Source organism: Bubalus kerabau, chromosome 18 (assembly GCF_029407905.1).
Source record: "Bubalus kerabau isolate K-KA32 ecotype Philippines breed swamp buffalo chromosome 18, PCC_UOA_SB_1v2, whole genome shotgun sequence".
NCBI lineage: Eukaryota > Metazoa > Chordata > Mammalia > Artiodactyla > Bovidae > Bubalus > Bubalus kerabau.
In genome coordinates, this window is record NC_073641.1 from 4,030,530 (window position 1) to 4,048,070 (window position 17,541).

The following is a 17,541-nucleotide window of genomic DNA, read 5'->3' on the forward strand; positions in this document are numbered from 1 at the left end:
AATGACCCGTGGGTGCTGAGAATTGTTACATGGCTCCTCTTTCTCCCCCTCCGTCCACCTCCCAGCTCAGTCAACACCCCATAAGAGTGGAGCTGCATTTTTGAGACACAATTTATTCCTCAAAGACTGAATACATGTCCAGCCCATAATATGTCCTAAGAATCTTGTCTCACGGTGAAGAGCTGACTACCTGAGTAGTTTGGATGGTATAAAAATGTTCATTACTTATAAAATTTTGGTTTGATATGGAAACCCTACTTTAGAGGGGTACCCAGGAAATGGATTTATATCATCAGGCCTGAATAGATTTTCTGAAAAATGTCTGCCGGTTTATGCATATTCCCAGGGCATGTTAGGAGCCTCCTGATAAAAGTCTGAACATTTTAAGAGGTTAATTCTCCCAAAGCATCATGGATAAGGGGTTCAAGGCTAGAGCTAGTACTGTCAAGAAAAGGTGTCTTTCAAAAGAAAACTAAGTAAAAACAAAAATATTTTAAAAGGGTGACCTTTGTGCAGGAAGTGGCCCTGGAAGATGTGACATCAGTATTACAATTTTCTGACACTTTGGCTCATGGTAGTAAGCAGGGCTGGAGTCTGAAGTCCAGTCTCTGTCTTCACCTTCATACAATGTGTCCAGCCCTCTGCCACAGGCCATTTTAAACTCGGATAGTTGACATAGCTTGGCACGAACCAGCAGAGCTATGACGCAGTTCAGGGAAACTGTAGCAAGCTCAGCACCAAATCCGAGAACTGACATTTTGCCGACAGAAGAGGGGACAGAGGCCACAGAGGCTAAATGCTTTGCTCACTACGTAGCTGAAGAAGGGCTAGGGTGGGGCTGGACTCCAGGTTCCTTATCCGTCAAGGCTCAGAACTCCTTCCCCAGAGCTCCCCGGCAAAGAAAGTCCAGGGTCTCCAACTGCAGCAAGATGTGGTAGAACAAGGCACCCACTTTGAAGTCAGAAAGACTTGGGTTCAAATCCAAGTCGAATTCAAATCCTGCACCTAGGTCTGCAATTTTGGGAAATTAACTCAACCTCTCTGAACCTCAGCTTTATCATCTGCAAAGTGGGGATGATAATGCAGCCCCCTCTGTGGGCCTGGGGTGACGACTAGAGACAATGTGGAAGTAGCTCTCTGTATCCATGGGCTCCATACCCACGATCTACCAACCTCAGATCAAAAACATTTGGAAAAATAACTCCAGAAAGGTCTAAAAAGCAAAACTTGAGTTTGCCATGCACTGGCAACCATGTATGTGTATTTATATTGTATTTACAACTACATACATAGCATTTATATTGTATTGGGTATGATGAGTAATCTAGAGATAATTTAAAGTTCATGGAAGGATATACAGAAGTTATATGAAAACACTACACCATTTTATATAAGGGATTTGAGTATCCCTGGATTTTCATATCCACAAGGATCTTGGAACTGGTCCCCCTAGAGATACCCAGAGATGACTATAACTTATTTGTGGTGGCTGAAGCATTTGCCCCATAGTAAGTGCTAAGTACACTGTAGCTAAGTTTTATAACACAATTAAAGATAGCTTTAAGGAGAGGTAGCTGCAATGGCACCCCCTCCAGTACTCTTGCCTGGAGAATCCCATGGACGGAGGAGCCTGGTGGGCTGCAGTCCATGGGGTCTCGAAGAGTCGGACATGACTGAGCGACTTCACTTCCACTTTTCACTTTCATGCATTGGAGAAGGAAATGGCAACCCACTCCAGTGTTCTTGCCTGGAGAATCCCAGGGACGGGGGAGCCTGGTGGGCTGCCGTCTGTGGGGTCGCACAGAGTTGGACACGACTGACGGGACTTAGCAGCAGCAGCAGCAGCTGCCATCCAAGAATACTCTGAATCCATTCTGGAGGAAAGGACTGTAGTATACCCACAGTTTGGTCAATGATACACACAACAAAAGACAACTCTGACATTTGAATAGCACCTTAGAGTTTCACTAAGTATTTTCTCATTATAGAGCATCCACCTTACAAGTAAGGAGACAGCTCTGAAAAAGCAACGTCCCTGTGGTCAGTGAGCTGCTCAGTTAGCAGCCAAGGCAGCCAACAACAGCTCTGCCTGGCCTCTGCCTCCTAGCCCGGATGCTTGCCCATCGTCCTTCAGGAGGACCAGGTGATGGGTGTGTGTGCACAGACGGTGCCCGTGGAGAAGCAGGCCCAGCCCAGGGCGCAGCACAGGAGCTCTGAGCTTGGGTCTCCACCCCATCACCTGGCATCTGAGTGAGCTTGGGAGGTTGCCTCTTCATGTCTCGGTTTCCTCCTCTGTGCGGCGAGGATGATTCTAACAGCGCCCTCCCCCTAGGACTGTGACGACTGTGAAATGAGGCGGTGCCGTGAACAGCACGCAGTGAGCATGCACCGATGGCGGCCACTGTCGTTGCTTCTGTGTTGTTAGTGTCTTGATCGTGTCCAGTTCTTTGCGACCCCATGGACCGTGGCCCTCCAGGCTCCTCTGTCCATGGGATTTCCCAGGCAAGAATACTGGAGTGGGTAGTCATTCCCTTCTCCAGGGGATCTTCCTGACCCAGGGATGGCACCCAGATCTCCTGCACTGCAGGCGGCCTCTTTACCAGCTGAGTCGCCAGTCAGCTACTATTGTTGTTGTTGTTCTTCAGCTGCCAACCCGTGCCCACCTCTTCTTGGCCACTATTACTGAGCAACAAATATGAAAGATACCAACCTAGTGTGAAGGGCTCTCTGTCAAATGGAACTAATGAACGATCTAGGGCTGGTTTCGTGCTTCTGTCTATGGAAGGAGCAGGGACTGGAAGGGAAAGAGACTGAAGTCAATTCACAGAAAAGAGCATTGGGCTGGGGCAGGAGGGCAGGTGGGCAAGAGAGGGGGCCCCATACTCACGCTTGGCCGTTTTGTGGTTTCTACTTCTGCTAGGCTCCTCGTGGTTGGGCTGGGGTGGGGGTAGTGGCTGCTGTAACAGAAATCCACACGTTAGGAAGCATTTCCAACCCGTCAGCAAGCCCTGAGAGCTTTATACGCCCAAATAGGTCTGAATCTGTTCACTTTTCTCCATCTCATGGACAGGTACACACCTGTCCATTTCTCACGTGAACTGAGCTCCCTGTTCCACACTCTGGGAGAGCATTTTCTGCATGTCACTCCTCTGCCAAGCTTTCTAGTGGCTCCTATCACATTAGGAACAAAACTAAAACCACCATGGCCCACAAGGCCCTGCCTGGGCTGACTCCTGTCCACCCTTCCACCACCTTTGTGTGCTCCTCTCTCCAGGGCCCACTGGGCTCTCACCCTAAGTACCTTCTTGCGGTTCCTGCAAACTCTCATGCTTGTGCATCTTCGGAATCTCCACACTTGTATCTTCCTCTGCCTGGAATATTCTTTTCCCAGCTCTCACCACAGCTGTCTCACACTGTCCAGCTCAACGTCACCTCTCCACCCACCATCACCTTCCCTGGTCTCCTGTCTCCCTAACTACACATTACTACGCAAATTACCTTGTTTATGCATCTCTTTACTTGCTGATTATTCATCTCCCCCAACCCAAATGAAAATTTTATGAAAGCAGGGACCTTATTTGTCTTGTTCATGCTCTATTCCCAGAACACTGCTGGGTGCTGCTGCTCAGTAAGTATCCGTAGATTGAATGAATGAAATTCTGCATCCCAAGAGTGAGCTGCATATTTCCAGAGCAAAACCCATGTGTAGATAAATTCAGCTCCATGAGCTCCCTTTGTAATAAAACTGCAAAAGCAGGAGGAGGCCATCTGTTCTTAGACAGACTGTCCCAGTGGTGGTGTGGTTTGGATTTCGAGCTTTGGGGAAAACGCGTCCTCTGCGTCCCTTAGCCCTGACACCTGGCATTCACCACAGCTGTCCGAATGCTGCGGTCCCTTGTGGAGACAGCGCATTTCCAGCTGTGGACTCCTGAGCCTGAACTTCTCTGGGTCTCTTTGGATACAAGCAGACCTCGGAGATATTGGGGGTTCGGTTCCAGACCACCACAATGAAGCAAAAATCAAAATAAGGCTAGTGAATGGGAAAATCATAAATTTCTCTGTAGCAGGATAATCAGACCAACTCAGGACTGAAACACATATAGTATGTGCCCATTTGTGATGGGCCTTTCCTACTGCGCAATATACATCTGCATTAACCAGACCTCCTCAAGACAGGAGGATATAAACAAATTTTGCGGGAAATGGTCCCTCTCTTCTGATACCACCACTGTGATTTTTAAGTTTAGTATTTCTTTCTCATCCTGTCAGGGGGCTTACTCTGCATGCACACCTGACCAAAACAGCTCTGGTGAACTTTGTGTATAATGTTAACTTGTGAGTATGACACATGAGTCTTTCTCTCAAAAATGTATGAAACTGAACCTCTAGCTCCTGACTGGTGGAGCAGTTCTCAGCACTTCTGAGAGTCTGTCCCCCGTGTTAGAATAAAATTATCTTTTAATCTTAGTTTGATTGCTAATTGGATTCTCATCAACACTAGTCACACATTTTTATTTTCTACTGTATATAAAAGCTACATTTATACTATATTGGAATCTATTAAGTGTGTGATAGTATTATGTGTAATAAAGCAACATACATATTTTAATTGTAAAATATTGCTTAAAAATGCTAAACATCATCTGACCACACAGGGTTGTCACAAATCTTCAATTTATTAAAAACACAGTATCTGTGAAGTGAGTGCAATAAAGCAAATGCAACAAAACGAGGTGTGCCTGTTACTTAATTGATCCATGGAATCTGGAATTGTAAGCTTGAAGCAAGAGGACCAGGGGTTTGGTGCCCCTCTCTCCCTGGGTTCATCACGTCGCACACTGTGGTCCCAAGCTTTCTCTCCATGGAATTTCAGCTATTGGCCAGCAGGTGGTGCCAGTCTTTTCTCAGGAGAGAGAAGGCCTAGGACCACCATTCACTTGTTCCTCTTAGATTTTATTTTACAGTTTTCACTTATTTCAAAAGTGGGAGATAATAGCACAATGAATATTAGAAGGAAACTTTTTATTATACAAACAACTTGTATTGTTTATGGTAAAGAGAAAATACCAGTGATAAAAAGCATGATGCTGTGTATAAAAATCACCAGTATTTCACCCCCCACAAAAGCCCACTGTACTTGGGTATGAATTTCCCAGCCTGCATATAATTTTTTCTTACTGGCTGCAGTTGGATAAAGATGTCTACAGTCTGTTCTGTCCACAGAGGAAGTCATTGAGTGGACGCGAGGCAGCATAAGAGAAAGGATGGCGCCTACCTGGTGAATCCGGCCGGCCGCGGGCAAAGGAGGGAGGGAGGGCATTGGCCTTTGTGGGGGCACAGGCGGCTGCTGCACTTTCCCAGTAGGGGGGCGGTCTGTGGAAATAGAGGCGTTCAAATGGAAGGAGAAATTCTGCATCCAGGTGAGTGGGGCCACCGGCCTGGTGCATTGCCGGATGTGTGGCAGAGATGTGCCCACAGCTAGGCCCTACAGGGTGAGGCGTCCTTGGCCCCCTGCCTTCTCTGTGCCTGCCCAGTTCGTCTTACTCTTATACTTGGAAGCAACTCTCCCCTCACCTCTAGCGACTGAGTATTTAACAGAGGTTTTGTTGATGAAGGCATTAAAAAAAAAAGCCTCCTGATAATGAACTCAGCTGGTACCCTGAGGGAGTGTTTTCAGACAAAACTGTAAAGAAGTAGACATACATGCCCCTACATATACAGGCAAGTGTAGGTGCACACACATGTGTATACACATGTACGTGACGTGCAGAGCCACACGCACGGGCACACCCAGCTGCCTGGGCAGGGTCAAGTCTGCTGTCATGGCTCACAAAGATCCTGCTCTAGGTCCCTTTCCTTCCCTCACGCGTGCTCTGCGTTGTCCTCCCCTCCCACTTCCTCCTTCCTTAAAGGGAGGAGTCAGTCACCAGCTCCGGTTACCAAACCACAGGTTCTGCATAGAAACTCACATTACTCTGATCATCACAGAAGCATCCCCGGGCCAGGCTGACAGACTAACAGTGTTCCGTCTCTGACAGCGAAAGCCCAGGCCAGGACTGTGAGTAATTCCTGCATTTTGTGCCCTGACCTATTTTGCCTCACCCAGTCTCAGCCCTGGGGAGGCAACGCTCCTCCACCTGGCCTAACCTCATACCTCACCCACCCTGGCCATCTCTCAGCCCCTCTGACCTTCTTCGAGCCTCAGTGCCTTTGCACGGCCATTTCTATGGCTCAGAGCACTTTCCCTTTACACCTCTACCCCCACTTAGACAACTCCTGCTCATCCTTTAAATTGAAACTGAAATATCATGCCCTCAGGGAAGCAAGCCCGGACTAGGAATAGCCTCGGCCTCATCTCCCACGTGTGTCTTCCTGAGTGTATATCATGGTTTAATTCAATCATTTTGTTGCCTCACCCATTGAACTATGAACTCTTTCTGTGTGCTCAGAACTGGCGTGTATGGGACACTCAACGACAGTTACCTATTTCTTCTCTGGACCTCAGTTTCCCTAAATATGAAACAGGCTTGGTAATTGTCATCTGTATCATACAGGGTGCTTCAAAACATGATATTCTGACAAAATTTGAAATGACCTTAAAGTTGCCAAGCATTCTACAGCCTAAAGGATTCGTGGTATTAATTTCTGTGGTGCTGATCATCAACTGTTTGGCTGACTCCTTGATGTTACACAAGTGTACACGTGGCTATTTCTGTTACCACCACTGGTAGGATGTGAGCCCTGTGAAGCAAGGGCTGTGTCTTCTTTCCAGATAATTTTGAATTTCAACATTTAAAATGATTCCTGGATAATAGGAGACGAATAATTTTTGTTGAATGGATGAATGAATAAATGAGCAAGGGAGAAATGTGCTGACAGAAACAGATGGACAATGAAAATCGTAAATACTGTTGAAACTGTTTAAAGTTATGGTCAAACCACATTCAATATTGTTGCTTTTATCCTGACAATCTGTGGGTAGTAGTGCCACGTAATCATGAATTGGTCCAAGACAGGGAGGAACAGGAAAGTACTTGAGTTCCAAAGGAACACACAAAATAAGCTGTTCCTTCTAAATGCCCTCAAGCAGCAGTTCAGTCCTGATATCAGCCACCACCAGCAATGGTTTGGCTGCAAATCATTAATATTAAACTTCACAGCAAACCTATATGGCCTGTATTATTATTGTCCTATTTCACAGATAAGGAAACTGAGGCCCAGAGAGGTGGAGTCACTTGCCCAAAGCCACACAGCCGGTCAGCTGGCATCAGCACGCAGTGCTCTCTGCTTGCGTGGGTGTTGGCCTCCTGTGCATCAGTGGGGGCTGGGGGCTGGGCTCCAGGGCCCTTACCTATGTACATGGAGTTGGGGTTGGACAAAGGCTTGGCAGGCAGGATGGAGTTCTGCAGAGCTTCCTCATCGTTGGAGGGTGGTGGCTCGTAATCGGCATCATCTTCCACAGGTGCCTCTTCCTCTTCGTTGGGGGACTCGTAGTCACCGTCGTCCTCCGCATCTGCATCATCATTGGGACTTTCATAGTCATCTTCTTCCTGCCAGAGTGACGGGGGCAGTGTGGTGTGTAGAGGCTCCTTGGTAGTGGGCGTGCCCACATCTACTCTCTCTCTGCAAAGCCTCACAGCGGTCCTCACTTGGTTCCTCCCACTTTCCAGATGAGGACACTGAGCTCAGGGAGCACAATTCACGGCCAGCAAGCTGTTGTCTTAGGACCCAGTCAAGGTCTTCAGACTCCCTAAGCAAGTGCATTTTTTCCCTGTATGTCTTTGCACAGCAGACAAAAGCGGAAGAGATGAGGTGGACACAGCAGCAGAGGGATGGGAGGGCCTGCTGTTTTGAATAAACACATTTTGCACTTCAAGCGTCACCAAGACAAAGACTAAATGCTAGGGGCATTTATGATGCCCCTGGTTACTTGTCAGTTCTGTTCTCGGGGTGTGCGCTCAGTCACTCAGTTGTGTCCGACTCTTGGCGACCCCGTGGACTGGGGCCCACCATAGGATTGTCCCAGCAAGAATACTGGAGTGGGCTGCCATTTCCTTCTCCAGGGGATCTTCCAGACTCCGGGATAGAACCCATGTCTCCTGAGGCTCCTGCATTGGCAGGCGGGTTCTTTATCACTGTGCCACCTGGGAAGCCCCGTTCTCGGGGTGCCTATACTCAAAACTTTCCTCTCATCATAACCTGGCACAGCCTCCAAGGCCATGCTGATGGGAAAATCAGACAACCAAAGCCCCTTAACTGAAGGCAGGTTAAGTTGTGCCTGAGAGAGGGTAGTCAGGGTTGGGCTAGTCTCTGCTGAGAGTTGAGTGTACGGAGACAACAGCTTATGTTTCATGACAGCTAGCTCTCTTGGAAGAGACTCTCTAAACTTTAAGTTTTTTTTATTGTATTTTATATTTGTTCCTCTGTAGGTCTCAGGGAAAGTAAGCTCTAGGGCCTGGGTGATTGCCTTTGAAGCAGCCCATGAAAGTGGACAGTTATAATCATGATTTCCCAGGCACAGGTGACACCATCAGCTGCCGAGCGATGACAGGCTTATCACGCTCAGGCCAAAGTCACGTGGGTCCTAATTGAGCCCTGGGCATTTCTCTAAAGTCAAGAGGGTGCAGAAAGAAGCAGCAGGAGGTTGCAACTTGGTGAGGAAAGGTGCGCACTAGAACCTAGAAATCCTGATGGCATTGCCAGGTAGCTTAAGGAAGACTGTCTAAGGAGCTTAACAGAAAGATGTGTGTTCAGTCACTCAGTCGTGTCCGACTGTGCGATGCTATGGACTGTGGTACACCAGGCTCCTCTGTCCATGGAATTTTCTGGGCAAGAATACAGCCTTTTTTTGACATAAATATCCTATGGGCTTCAGCCGATAAAGAATCCACTTGCAATGCAGGAGACCCCAGTTTGATTTCTGGGTCAGAAAGTTTCCCTGGAGAGGGGATAAGCTACCCACTCCAGTATTCTTGGGCTTCCTTAGTGGCTCAGACGGTAAAGAATCTGCCTGCAATGCGGGGGACCTGGGTTCGATCCCTGGGTTGGGAAGATCCCCCGGAGGAGGGCACAGCAACCCACTCCAGTCTTTTTGCCTGGAGAATCCCCATGAACAGAGGAGCCTGGCGGGCTACAGTCCATGGGGTCGAAAAGAGTCGGACTTGACTGGGTGACTAAGCACAGCACAGCACATATATCATATGTGTGTGTGTATATACACATATATATATATTCCTATACATATATATATTCCAAAGCATATACACATTGGAAGCCAAGATGAGGTTGAGTTCATCTTCCTGAACACAAAAAAGACTTCATCCTGCCGTCAGCGTCATTGCAGCTCGAGAGCAGAGGATGATGAACAGGAGAGACTTGAGAACCACAGCCTCACCCCTCCCCGGGCCTTGCTGACTGCCCCTTGGACCTGCAGGGCCTCCCTACCATCTCCCAGCCTGCGTACCTAGCCCCACGGCTCCTGACGTTCCACCAGGCCTTTACCTTATCAGCCTTTCTCAACAATAGACTTTTCCTCTTTGCTTCTAGAACAACTAGTTTCTCCAGTGATTCGGCTCATATGTGTGTTTTTGTTCCAAATCACATTCTGATTTGGAGAACACACATGTGTGTATTCTCCAAGCTATAAAATGGTCATGGGGTCATTTGTCTGTCCTTGCCCCCCAAGTGCCCTGTGCAGTGCTGGGCACTTCATGGAAGCCCGAGTGTAGTAGCAGCAGCTGGTGGGGACTCCCTGTTTAAAGACAAGATGGAGGAGGCCAGCCTGAGACTGAGCTCACAGGAGGAACTGCATGGCAAGCAGTGGCTATGATACAGTTTCTATGTGAAAATGTAAATATTTGGGAGGAAACTCTGGTCAATTATCCCTTGGGAACAAAATTAATCTGTTACATTCCTTTGTTCTCATGCAAAAAGCACAGACTTAACTAGCAGGTTTTTGGGGGTTTTTTTTCAAATTCAATGCTTGCTTTTACCAGAATCCCAGTAGAACAGGGGTGTTTAGTGTCTGCTACCTAAAGGCACTAGAGGCAGCCGCTTACCAGAAGGACCCCTGGACTAAGGGTGGGCGAGCTGCATCCTCAGCCTGCCTCTAACCGGTCATGGGGCTCTACATAAGTCACGTCCTGCAGGGGGCTCAGCTGCTTCCTCTGTAAAAAGAACAGACTGGGCTACGAGCCGTAACAGAGTTCTTAGCCCAAGTCTGGCTTCAAGTGTGCTGATGATAATATGCAGTTTTCTGGGGAGAAGCTGTACATCACCAGCTGATGAATACATCAGACTTTCAAAGGGGTCATCATGACCCCTCAAGTATAAAACCCAATTGGGCCGTCCCATCCCTGAGGTCTTTCAAGGGCAGATAGTTCATTCTGAGCTCCCTTTCCCTCTGTGTCACTGCTGCTCCTGCTGCTGCTAAGTCACTTCAGTCGTGTCTGACTCTGTGTGACCCCATAGACGGCAGCCCACTAGGTTCCTCTGTCCCTGGGATTCTCCAGGCAAGAATACTGGAGTGGGTTGCTAACGGGGACTTAAGCCTATGAGAAAAGCTACTTTAAAGCTGCTTTAGTGTAGACCGTGTGAGGAGGGCTTTGGGGGAGGGCCCTGCTATGGGGTGCTGGTGAACAGCGGCGGGTCAGCACCCCGCAGGCCTCAGCCGAGCCCAGCCTGCCATCGGCGTTCGTCACAAATGGCTCACGGCCAAGCCTTTCCCTAGGTGTCCTCCACCACCGCTCCTGTGCCCCGAGGGCAAGAGGGCCGGACGAGACCGGCGACCGTGTGGACTGGAAGCCAGAGAGTCACGCTCCGACCGCCACAGAACACACCTGAGCCCGCGGGGCTCTGTCAGGGCCTCGCTCCCCCGCATCACGCCGGGGCCTCACCACAAAGGACCTCCGGACCCTGCTGTAAACTGGGAGGACCTGCCCCATACTCACAAAGGATGACCAGCCTCCGTTGTCTTCCTCGTGGCTCTCTGTGGAGGAAGACAACACCGTTATCAGTGCTGACTGAAGCCACAGAGGGAAGTCGGCCGCTCCCCAGCCTGGTGCCCTCCCCTACCCCCGCCTTCATCCTGCGCACCTGGGGGTCAGCAACTCAGTGCCAGCTCTCGACTTCCCACCTGAGGGGCTCATTCTACCAGACAGAGGCGGTGGTTCTTAACCTTTCACGTATGTGAAAGTCACTTGAGAGAGCTTCAAAATATGCAAATTCCCTGGGCCCTATTCTTAGAGCTTCTGATTCTGCAGGAACTGGGAGGGACCCAGGAATCTGCATTTTAACAAGATGTGGAATTTAGCAGCTGAATAATTGCTTTAAAGACTCAGAAGCAGGAAGACTGGCTGTGCTTGGGTGCTCAGTCAAAACCCAGGTTGTTCCAGGCACCACCCGCAGAGTCCCTCCCTGTGTCTGTGCAGAGGGCCTCAGTTGGAAGGGGATCATGGCCAGGTGCCTGGCATAGTAATATCTCTCCTCCCCTCCAACTAGACCAGCAGTCAGAAGAGCCGAAGTGCCTCCCATCTCCAAAGCAATCGTTCTCACCCCCAGAGACCTTTACCTGTCTCCTCCGGAAACCGCTGGACTTGGGGTCTGCAAAGGCAAGCAACATGGCATTAACGGCCCTACTGACTCGGGGAGATATCCCTCTTAGCCCAGCCCTGCAAGAGGAGCCCCCAGGGGAGGGTATATCTCACCACCCAGGACTCTTGTCCTTGTTGCTTTGAAATTCGGGCCAGGCTACCCGAAAATTCTGGAAACCGCTGAAGTCACGTTGGTGGTACAACTGGGAGCTCATGACTGCCTGCCTTTCTAGGGGAAGCTCCCCTGATGCAGGGGCAGGATGCAGGGCAGATCAAAAATGAGGGCAAAACCACTCCCATTTAGACTTGAGTTTGAAAATTCTTCGCATCTCATTAAAGTGACCCTGGACACTTGGCTGCCCCACTCACTTGCGTGTGAAAATGCTCCTTCTCTCTTCATTCTTGTTGATTTCTTGACTTAACTTACTCAGAATCCTAGAAGACAAAGGGATGGGTGAGGTGATAAAAGCATTTTCTCTCTCCACCTTCAGCCTTCCTCCCCCGAGTCCTGAAGATTCCCTGTCGGTGTGACCTCAGGCACTTGGGCCAACCTTAGCCGGCCTCTTCCTTTGGCCTCCAGCCAGTCCCCTCCCTCTGCTCCCCACTTTCTTGCCACCTCCATCCCCTTGCTCCTGCCCAGGAAGCTCTCGGCATGGGCTCAGCCTCCTGGGGGGGCCCTCCGTGGGCACTGGCCGGCTCACACCGGCTCCTCCTCCTCTGAAATCCAGCAGCCTTAAGATCAGGACACGACCGCAGTGTATCTTATTGTGCTGGTATTCGCAGGGCTGAGCTCCCCTGACTCTTGGTTTGACATCCCTGTAGCGATGTCTAACAAGAATCTTCAATCCACCTCTGAGACCTGGAGGAATCGGCTGCTCGTTGCAGAACTCTTGACAAGAGCTTCGGTGCGCTTCTTGGGCCTGAAATCTCCTTCCATCCTCTGTTCCCTCCTTGGTGACATGGATTCTCATAAACACTTGGTGAAGTATTCCCCATCTAGGCACAGCCTGCAAAGTGGGAGACTCCCTGAATCACCCATGCCCGGAGGCCTGCCTTGGCCAGGACCCTCTCATTCCTTGGATGTTGTAAAACAGCAAATCTCTAAACCCCAGGGCAGGAAGGGCAGAGTGGGACGGCAGCTCCGGCATGCCCTCTGCAGTAAACTCTAGCCTCCCTTAGCACCACTGAGGAGACCCAGGGTCCGTCAGCTGACAGGCTCGTGTTCCTGTGAGATCTGGGGCAGCTGGAGGAGGCTCAGAGGTGGTCTCGCCCTACGTCATTTTACACGTGGGGCCACAGGGGCCCGGAGAGGAAGAGACTGAGCTGCACGGCAGGCCCCTCCCCCAGCGACGCGCAGCAGCCTCAGAAGCCAGGCCCCCTCATTTCCAGAGCAGCACACTGTCGGCGCAGCGTATCAGTGCCCCTGAGGCCGGAAGGCCCTTGGGAATGGCTCTGTGGAGCCCGTTGCCCTCTGGGAAGGACCCAGAGTCTACCCTCCTCCTGCTGCAGTGACCAGCAAGGTCACAAGTTTGGTCTAAAACAAAATTGCTAAGTTAGCAAAGAAGTCTCGGCCCCCACCACGTCTTGCTTCCCTCATCATCCCCCAGGTCCCCAGTCCCCACCCCCCCACTTCTCCACGTTCCCCGGGAACCTGCTCAGAACCTCTCAACTCATTCGAGTGAGAGGATGTGCTGTGCTGTGCTTAAGTCGCTCAGTCATGTCCAACTCTTTGCAACCCCTCAGACTGTAGCCCACCAGGCTCCTCTGTCTAAGGGGATTCTCCAGGCAAGAATGCTAGAGTGGATTGCCATACCCTCCTCCAGGGTATCTTCCCAACCCAGGGATAGAACCCAGATCTCCCACATGGCAGGCGGATTCTTTACCATCTGAGCCACCAGAGAAGCCCAAATGACAGGATGAACAAACTTAATAAACGAGCTGGGCCGTTAGAGGAGAGAGAGGAGCCTGTAACCCTTCCTCCAATGTCATTGCTGGGATGTCACACGTCACGGGGAGATGCTTTAAAGTGGGGGTGGGGAGCTTCCCAGTGGAAGCTCCAATCACACCACCAGATTGCTTGTTTCTGGTTCCTCTGTCTCCTTTAAGCGGTTGTTCAAGAAACTGATAAGCATCCCTCTGCTCCCTCCTCTGACAAAGCATCAGTCAGGGCACCGTGACCCCCATCCCTTCACTCAACAGTGCCCACTCCAGGCTACCTAAGCACCAGGAGCTCTGCTGGGGTTCAGGGCACCTCGGTGAACAAAACAAAGATCCCTGCTCTCGAGGAGCTTACTTGCTAGGGGAGACGGACAGACGACAAACAGTGAACACTGGAGGAAGTGAAATTCAAGGTGAGAGCTGTGTGGACACGCAGGCAGCAGAGGTGTGGGCTGGGCAAGGGGGCGGGAGTGCAGGAGCGGGCTGCGGTTACAATTGAAAAACCACCCAGCGGGCCTCTGGGAGGAGGTGACGTTTCTGCAGGACCTGAAGTAGGGGGTGCTGGGGAGCGGGTCCCCCGCACAGTAAGGGCGGTAAGGGAGGGCACAGGGAGAAGCGGGGTGGCCCTGATCGGCTGGCATAGCTCTTTGATCCTGAAAAGACCTGCTGCTCTAGGCAACTCCTTATGGTATCTTCAGCAGCCGGGCAGGAGGCTGCTGGGGCTCTAACTGGCAAAGGAAGGAAATGGCAAACCGCAGCCCCACAGAGCTGAGAACAGCAGGGCCGGAGAGGGGCCGGCAGCCCAGCCTGTCGCAGACGTGGGGCCCCCGGGCCCCCTGCTTTGGGGGCCTCAGAGCAACCCCTTCCCGCAGCTGGGGCTGCTGGCTGTGGGGGGCGCGTGTGCAGGGCGGCGGTGCTGGGGATCAGAGCACGAGGTTGTTGCACCTCTGCCTGCAAACTCTCATGGCTGTCCCCCACTCACTCCCACGCCCCAGAGGACCAAGCGACAGTGAGTGGCCGGAGGTGACTCATTCTCCCTCCTTCCCACAAACCCCAGGCCGCACTCAGCCCCAGGAGAGACGGATGGGGCTGGGCCTCGGGTAGACACGGCTCTCTCTGTGTTTAGCCGCAGAAGTGGAGCGGACCTTTCCGCAGGAAGCCAGGTCGTGGCAGCCAAGACCCCTAGCTCGCTGTATGATGGGGGCAGGCCTCTCACTTCTCAGGTGGAGGCCTCCTCTGGTCATGCTGGATGGTACAGAGGTTGGGAGGGGGGTCCTGCTGAGTGTGACTGCAGCCTCCTGCCCACGGACAGTGCCCACAGCCTGACCTCAGGCCGGGTATTGCCCTCCATAGTCCTCCTTTCCTCATCAGCGAAACAGGAGGGTTGGCCCTAGCTGGAGAATCCCTGACTTGCTTGACCATAGCCACAAACACTGATGACCAGGCCCACTGGAGACTTCAGCCATCAGAGCATCCAGGGGAGGCTGGGAGCCACTGGGTGAAGTCACAACAAGCGCCCCAGAGACATGGGTGGGTCCTGTGGGCTGAAAGCTTGGGAAATCACTCCTGTGATCTGGTCTTCTTGGACTTGTTTTTAAGAGAATGAAAATGGAGGAAGCGGAGTGAGGTGAGGGAGCAGAAGCAGAACTCAGGGTCTCTGTCCTGTTATGGCCCCTGTAGGGCTCTCCCAGGACACGTGGGGCTCCCTTTCCATGATCCCTGTGTTCTGCCAATGGGGGTGGAAGCTCACAAGTGCGTCTTGAAATCAACTTTGCTGGCCACACAGAAGTAAGAAGGAAACTGGGAAAGAAAGGCAGGCAGGGAGGAAGGGAGGAAGAAGACAGAACAGAATGGAAAGTGTAAGAGCCCACAGTGCGAGTAAGAGTCAATGTTATTTCCCAAACACTCTGTCTTGTTGCCTGTGTGATTATATGTCTCGTGCACAGCTGAAATGTTTTTCTTGCCAAATTTTGCATAGTGTGAGCTGTAGATGAGTTTCCCTGTCTCCTAGAGGGCTTGGGGGGATGGGGAGCTGCTCCCTTGACCTCAGTTTCAGAGGCACACTGGCCTGTCCCTCGCCCGGAGGCCCTCCTCCACCCCTCACTCACTCCCTGCTCTCTGACACCATCCCGACCCCTGTCCCACCTCCTAGCCCACGTTCTCACACCCGATCTGGCTTTCACTTGCATTTCACCTTTCTTTAAAGGAACAAAATTCCTCCTTAAAGGCAAGTCTTCTGTGAACCAAGAGTCAAACCTTCCAAAATTCTGTCCTGTCACCTGAGGAGACAGGGAGAAGCCAGGACATCGGTCTCAAGACTCAGGCCTCCAGGGGCAACCAGACACATGAGCGGAAGCAAGAATCTGAGGGTCTCCCACTTCTCAGTCATGCCCTCCCCCTGACAGATTTACAAGTCTTATGTCACTTGTGCTCCAGTCATTTTGTGTAGTAGCCAGGAAGAGCTATCCTGTTTTACCAGCAAGGACAGCAGGGCACTGGGGGAGGTGTTTGTCAAAGGCCCCATGCGGGTTTTTCACATGGAGCTGAGCGGAAGTTAAGCGCTCTGGGCTCCCACTGAGGAGGAGGAGCGGCAGTCAGTGGGGTGGAGGCACTTTCCGTGTAGGGAGGACGGGGCCCCTGGATAGGGCTTTGGCCAACGAGCAGGAGAGGGGAGGCATATCGGAGAGGGACCTGGCACTGTCCCCATTCTGCTGGGAGTTGAGCACATGTCATGAACGCAGTGCTGAGTTCAGCTCTGCACCCTCCCTCCATCCTGCCCTCCATGCTTTGTATTTTAGGTATGCGCTGAGCAGATGAGACAGGGAGCTGTTTCTGAGGTTAGGAGAGGACGCCTTTTCAGAAGACAGACAAATCAACAGGCACCTGCCTTGTCTCTCTAACTGGATCTTAGCTTTTTTCCATCCTAATTCCACTATGGATGATGGGGACAGTGATCATTGATGTTATAAAGAGAATCATCCAATACCTATCTGTTACCTACATTACCACCACATCCCTGCCCTCTTCTTCTATTTTTTTTAAGTTACACTGTATTATTTTAAGCATAAAATTTATAGCATTGGACTTCCCTGGTGGTACATTGGATAAGAGTCTGCCTGCCAATGCAGGGGACATGGGTTCAATCCCTGCTCTGGGAGGATCCCACATGCTGTGGGCAACTTAATCTCAGGCACCATTAACTACTGAGCCCTTGCACCCCAGAGCCTGTGCTCTGCAACAAGAGAAGCCACAGAAAGTGAGGCCCACACACTGCAACTAGAGGGTACCCACCCCCACCCCACCCCCAACCCCCCCCCTCCCCCGGGCTCAGCATGATTAAAGAAAGCCCTCGAGCAACAACAAAGACTCAGTGCAAAAATAGCAACAAAAATTTACAACATTTAAAAAAAAAAGACTCCAGATGATCATCAGAAGATTTTATCTTGTATTCTATCGATTTAACCAGATCATGCTCAGTTCTACCATAGGTGCTAGGCTCAGTCCTCTAAAAGGATGTTACATTGTTTTATTTTAAAACTCTCCTCCATCACATTGTCTGTGAGGTCTCTGGGAGAAACTAGGCCTGAGACAGTCATATGTCTGCAGACAGAGAACACACTCCCACCAGAAACTGCCTTCTTACAAAATCCATTTAGTACTGACTTTTTAAAGCAAATTTAAGGAAATTGAGATATTCAGAGGAGTGTAATCTTGTTTTGGTCTACTGTACATAAACAATTTCTTTTCTATAGCCCTTTAGGGAAATGGTCTAGGGCTAATGGACCTGTGTACAAAGGAATGGAACAAATGAGCCCCGAATATCTATACACACAGGCAGCTTATGTGGGCTGCCTCCCACTTACCCACGTACCCATATACACTGCCCTCTCTGAGTTGCTTCTTTCCTCTCCTCTAGACGAGGAACCTGAGGCTCAGACTTGAAATGGCTTGCCTGAGTCCCACAGCTGGTAGGAGGCAGAGCCTGCTTTAGAACCTGGCTTTGCCTTGCTCC

The 17,541-nt window shown here is 50.8% G+C and overlaps 1 protein-coding gene across 1 annotated transcript in view; it reads right to left on the reverse strand.

The window, feature by feature from the left end:
• Nucleotides 1-17,541, reverse strand: part of LCP2 (lymphocyte cytosolic protein 2) — a 48,892-nt gene that overhangs the window by 17,485 nt on the left and 13,866 nt on the right. The window contains exons 4-10 of the mRNA XM_055554814.1: nucleotides 11,961-12,026; nucleotides 11,570-11,601; nucleotides 10,950-10,987; nucleotides 7,352-7,550; nucleotides 5,276-5,373; nucleotides 2,888-2,954; nucleotides 2,711-2,794 (exon numbers count right to left, since the gene is read on the reverse strand). Coding sequence (XP_055410789.1) covers nucleotides 2,711-2,794; nucleotides 2,888-2,954; nucleotides 5,276-5,373; nucleotides 7,352-7,550; nucleotides 10,950-10,987; nucleotides 11,570-11,601; nucleotides 11,961-12,026 — 584 coding nt within the window. The remainder of the gene's footprint in view (nucleotides 1-2,710; nucleotides 2,795-2,887; nucleotides 2,955-5,275; nucleotides 5,374-7,351; nucleotides 7,551-10,949; nucleotides 10,988-11,569; nucleotides 11,602-11,960; nucleotides 12,027-17,541) is intronic.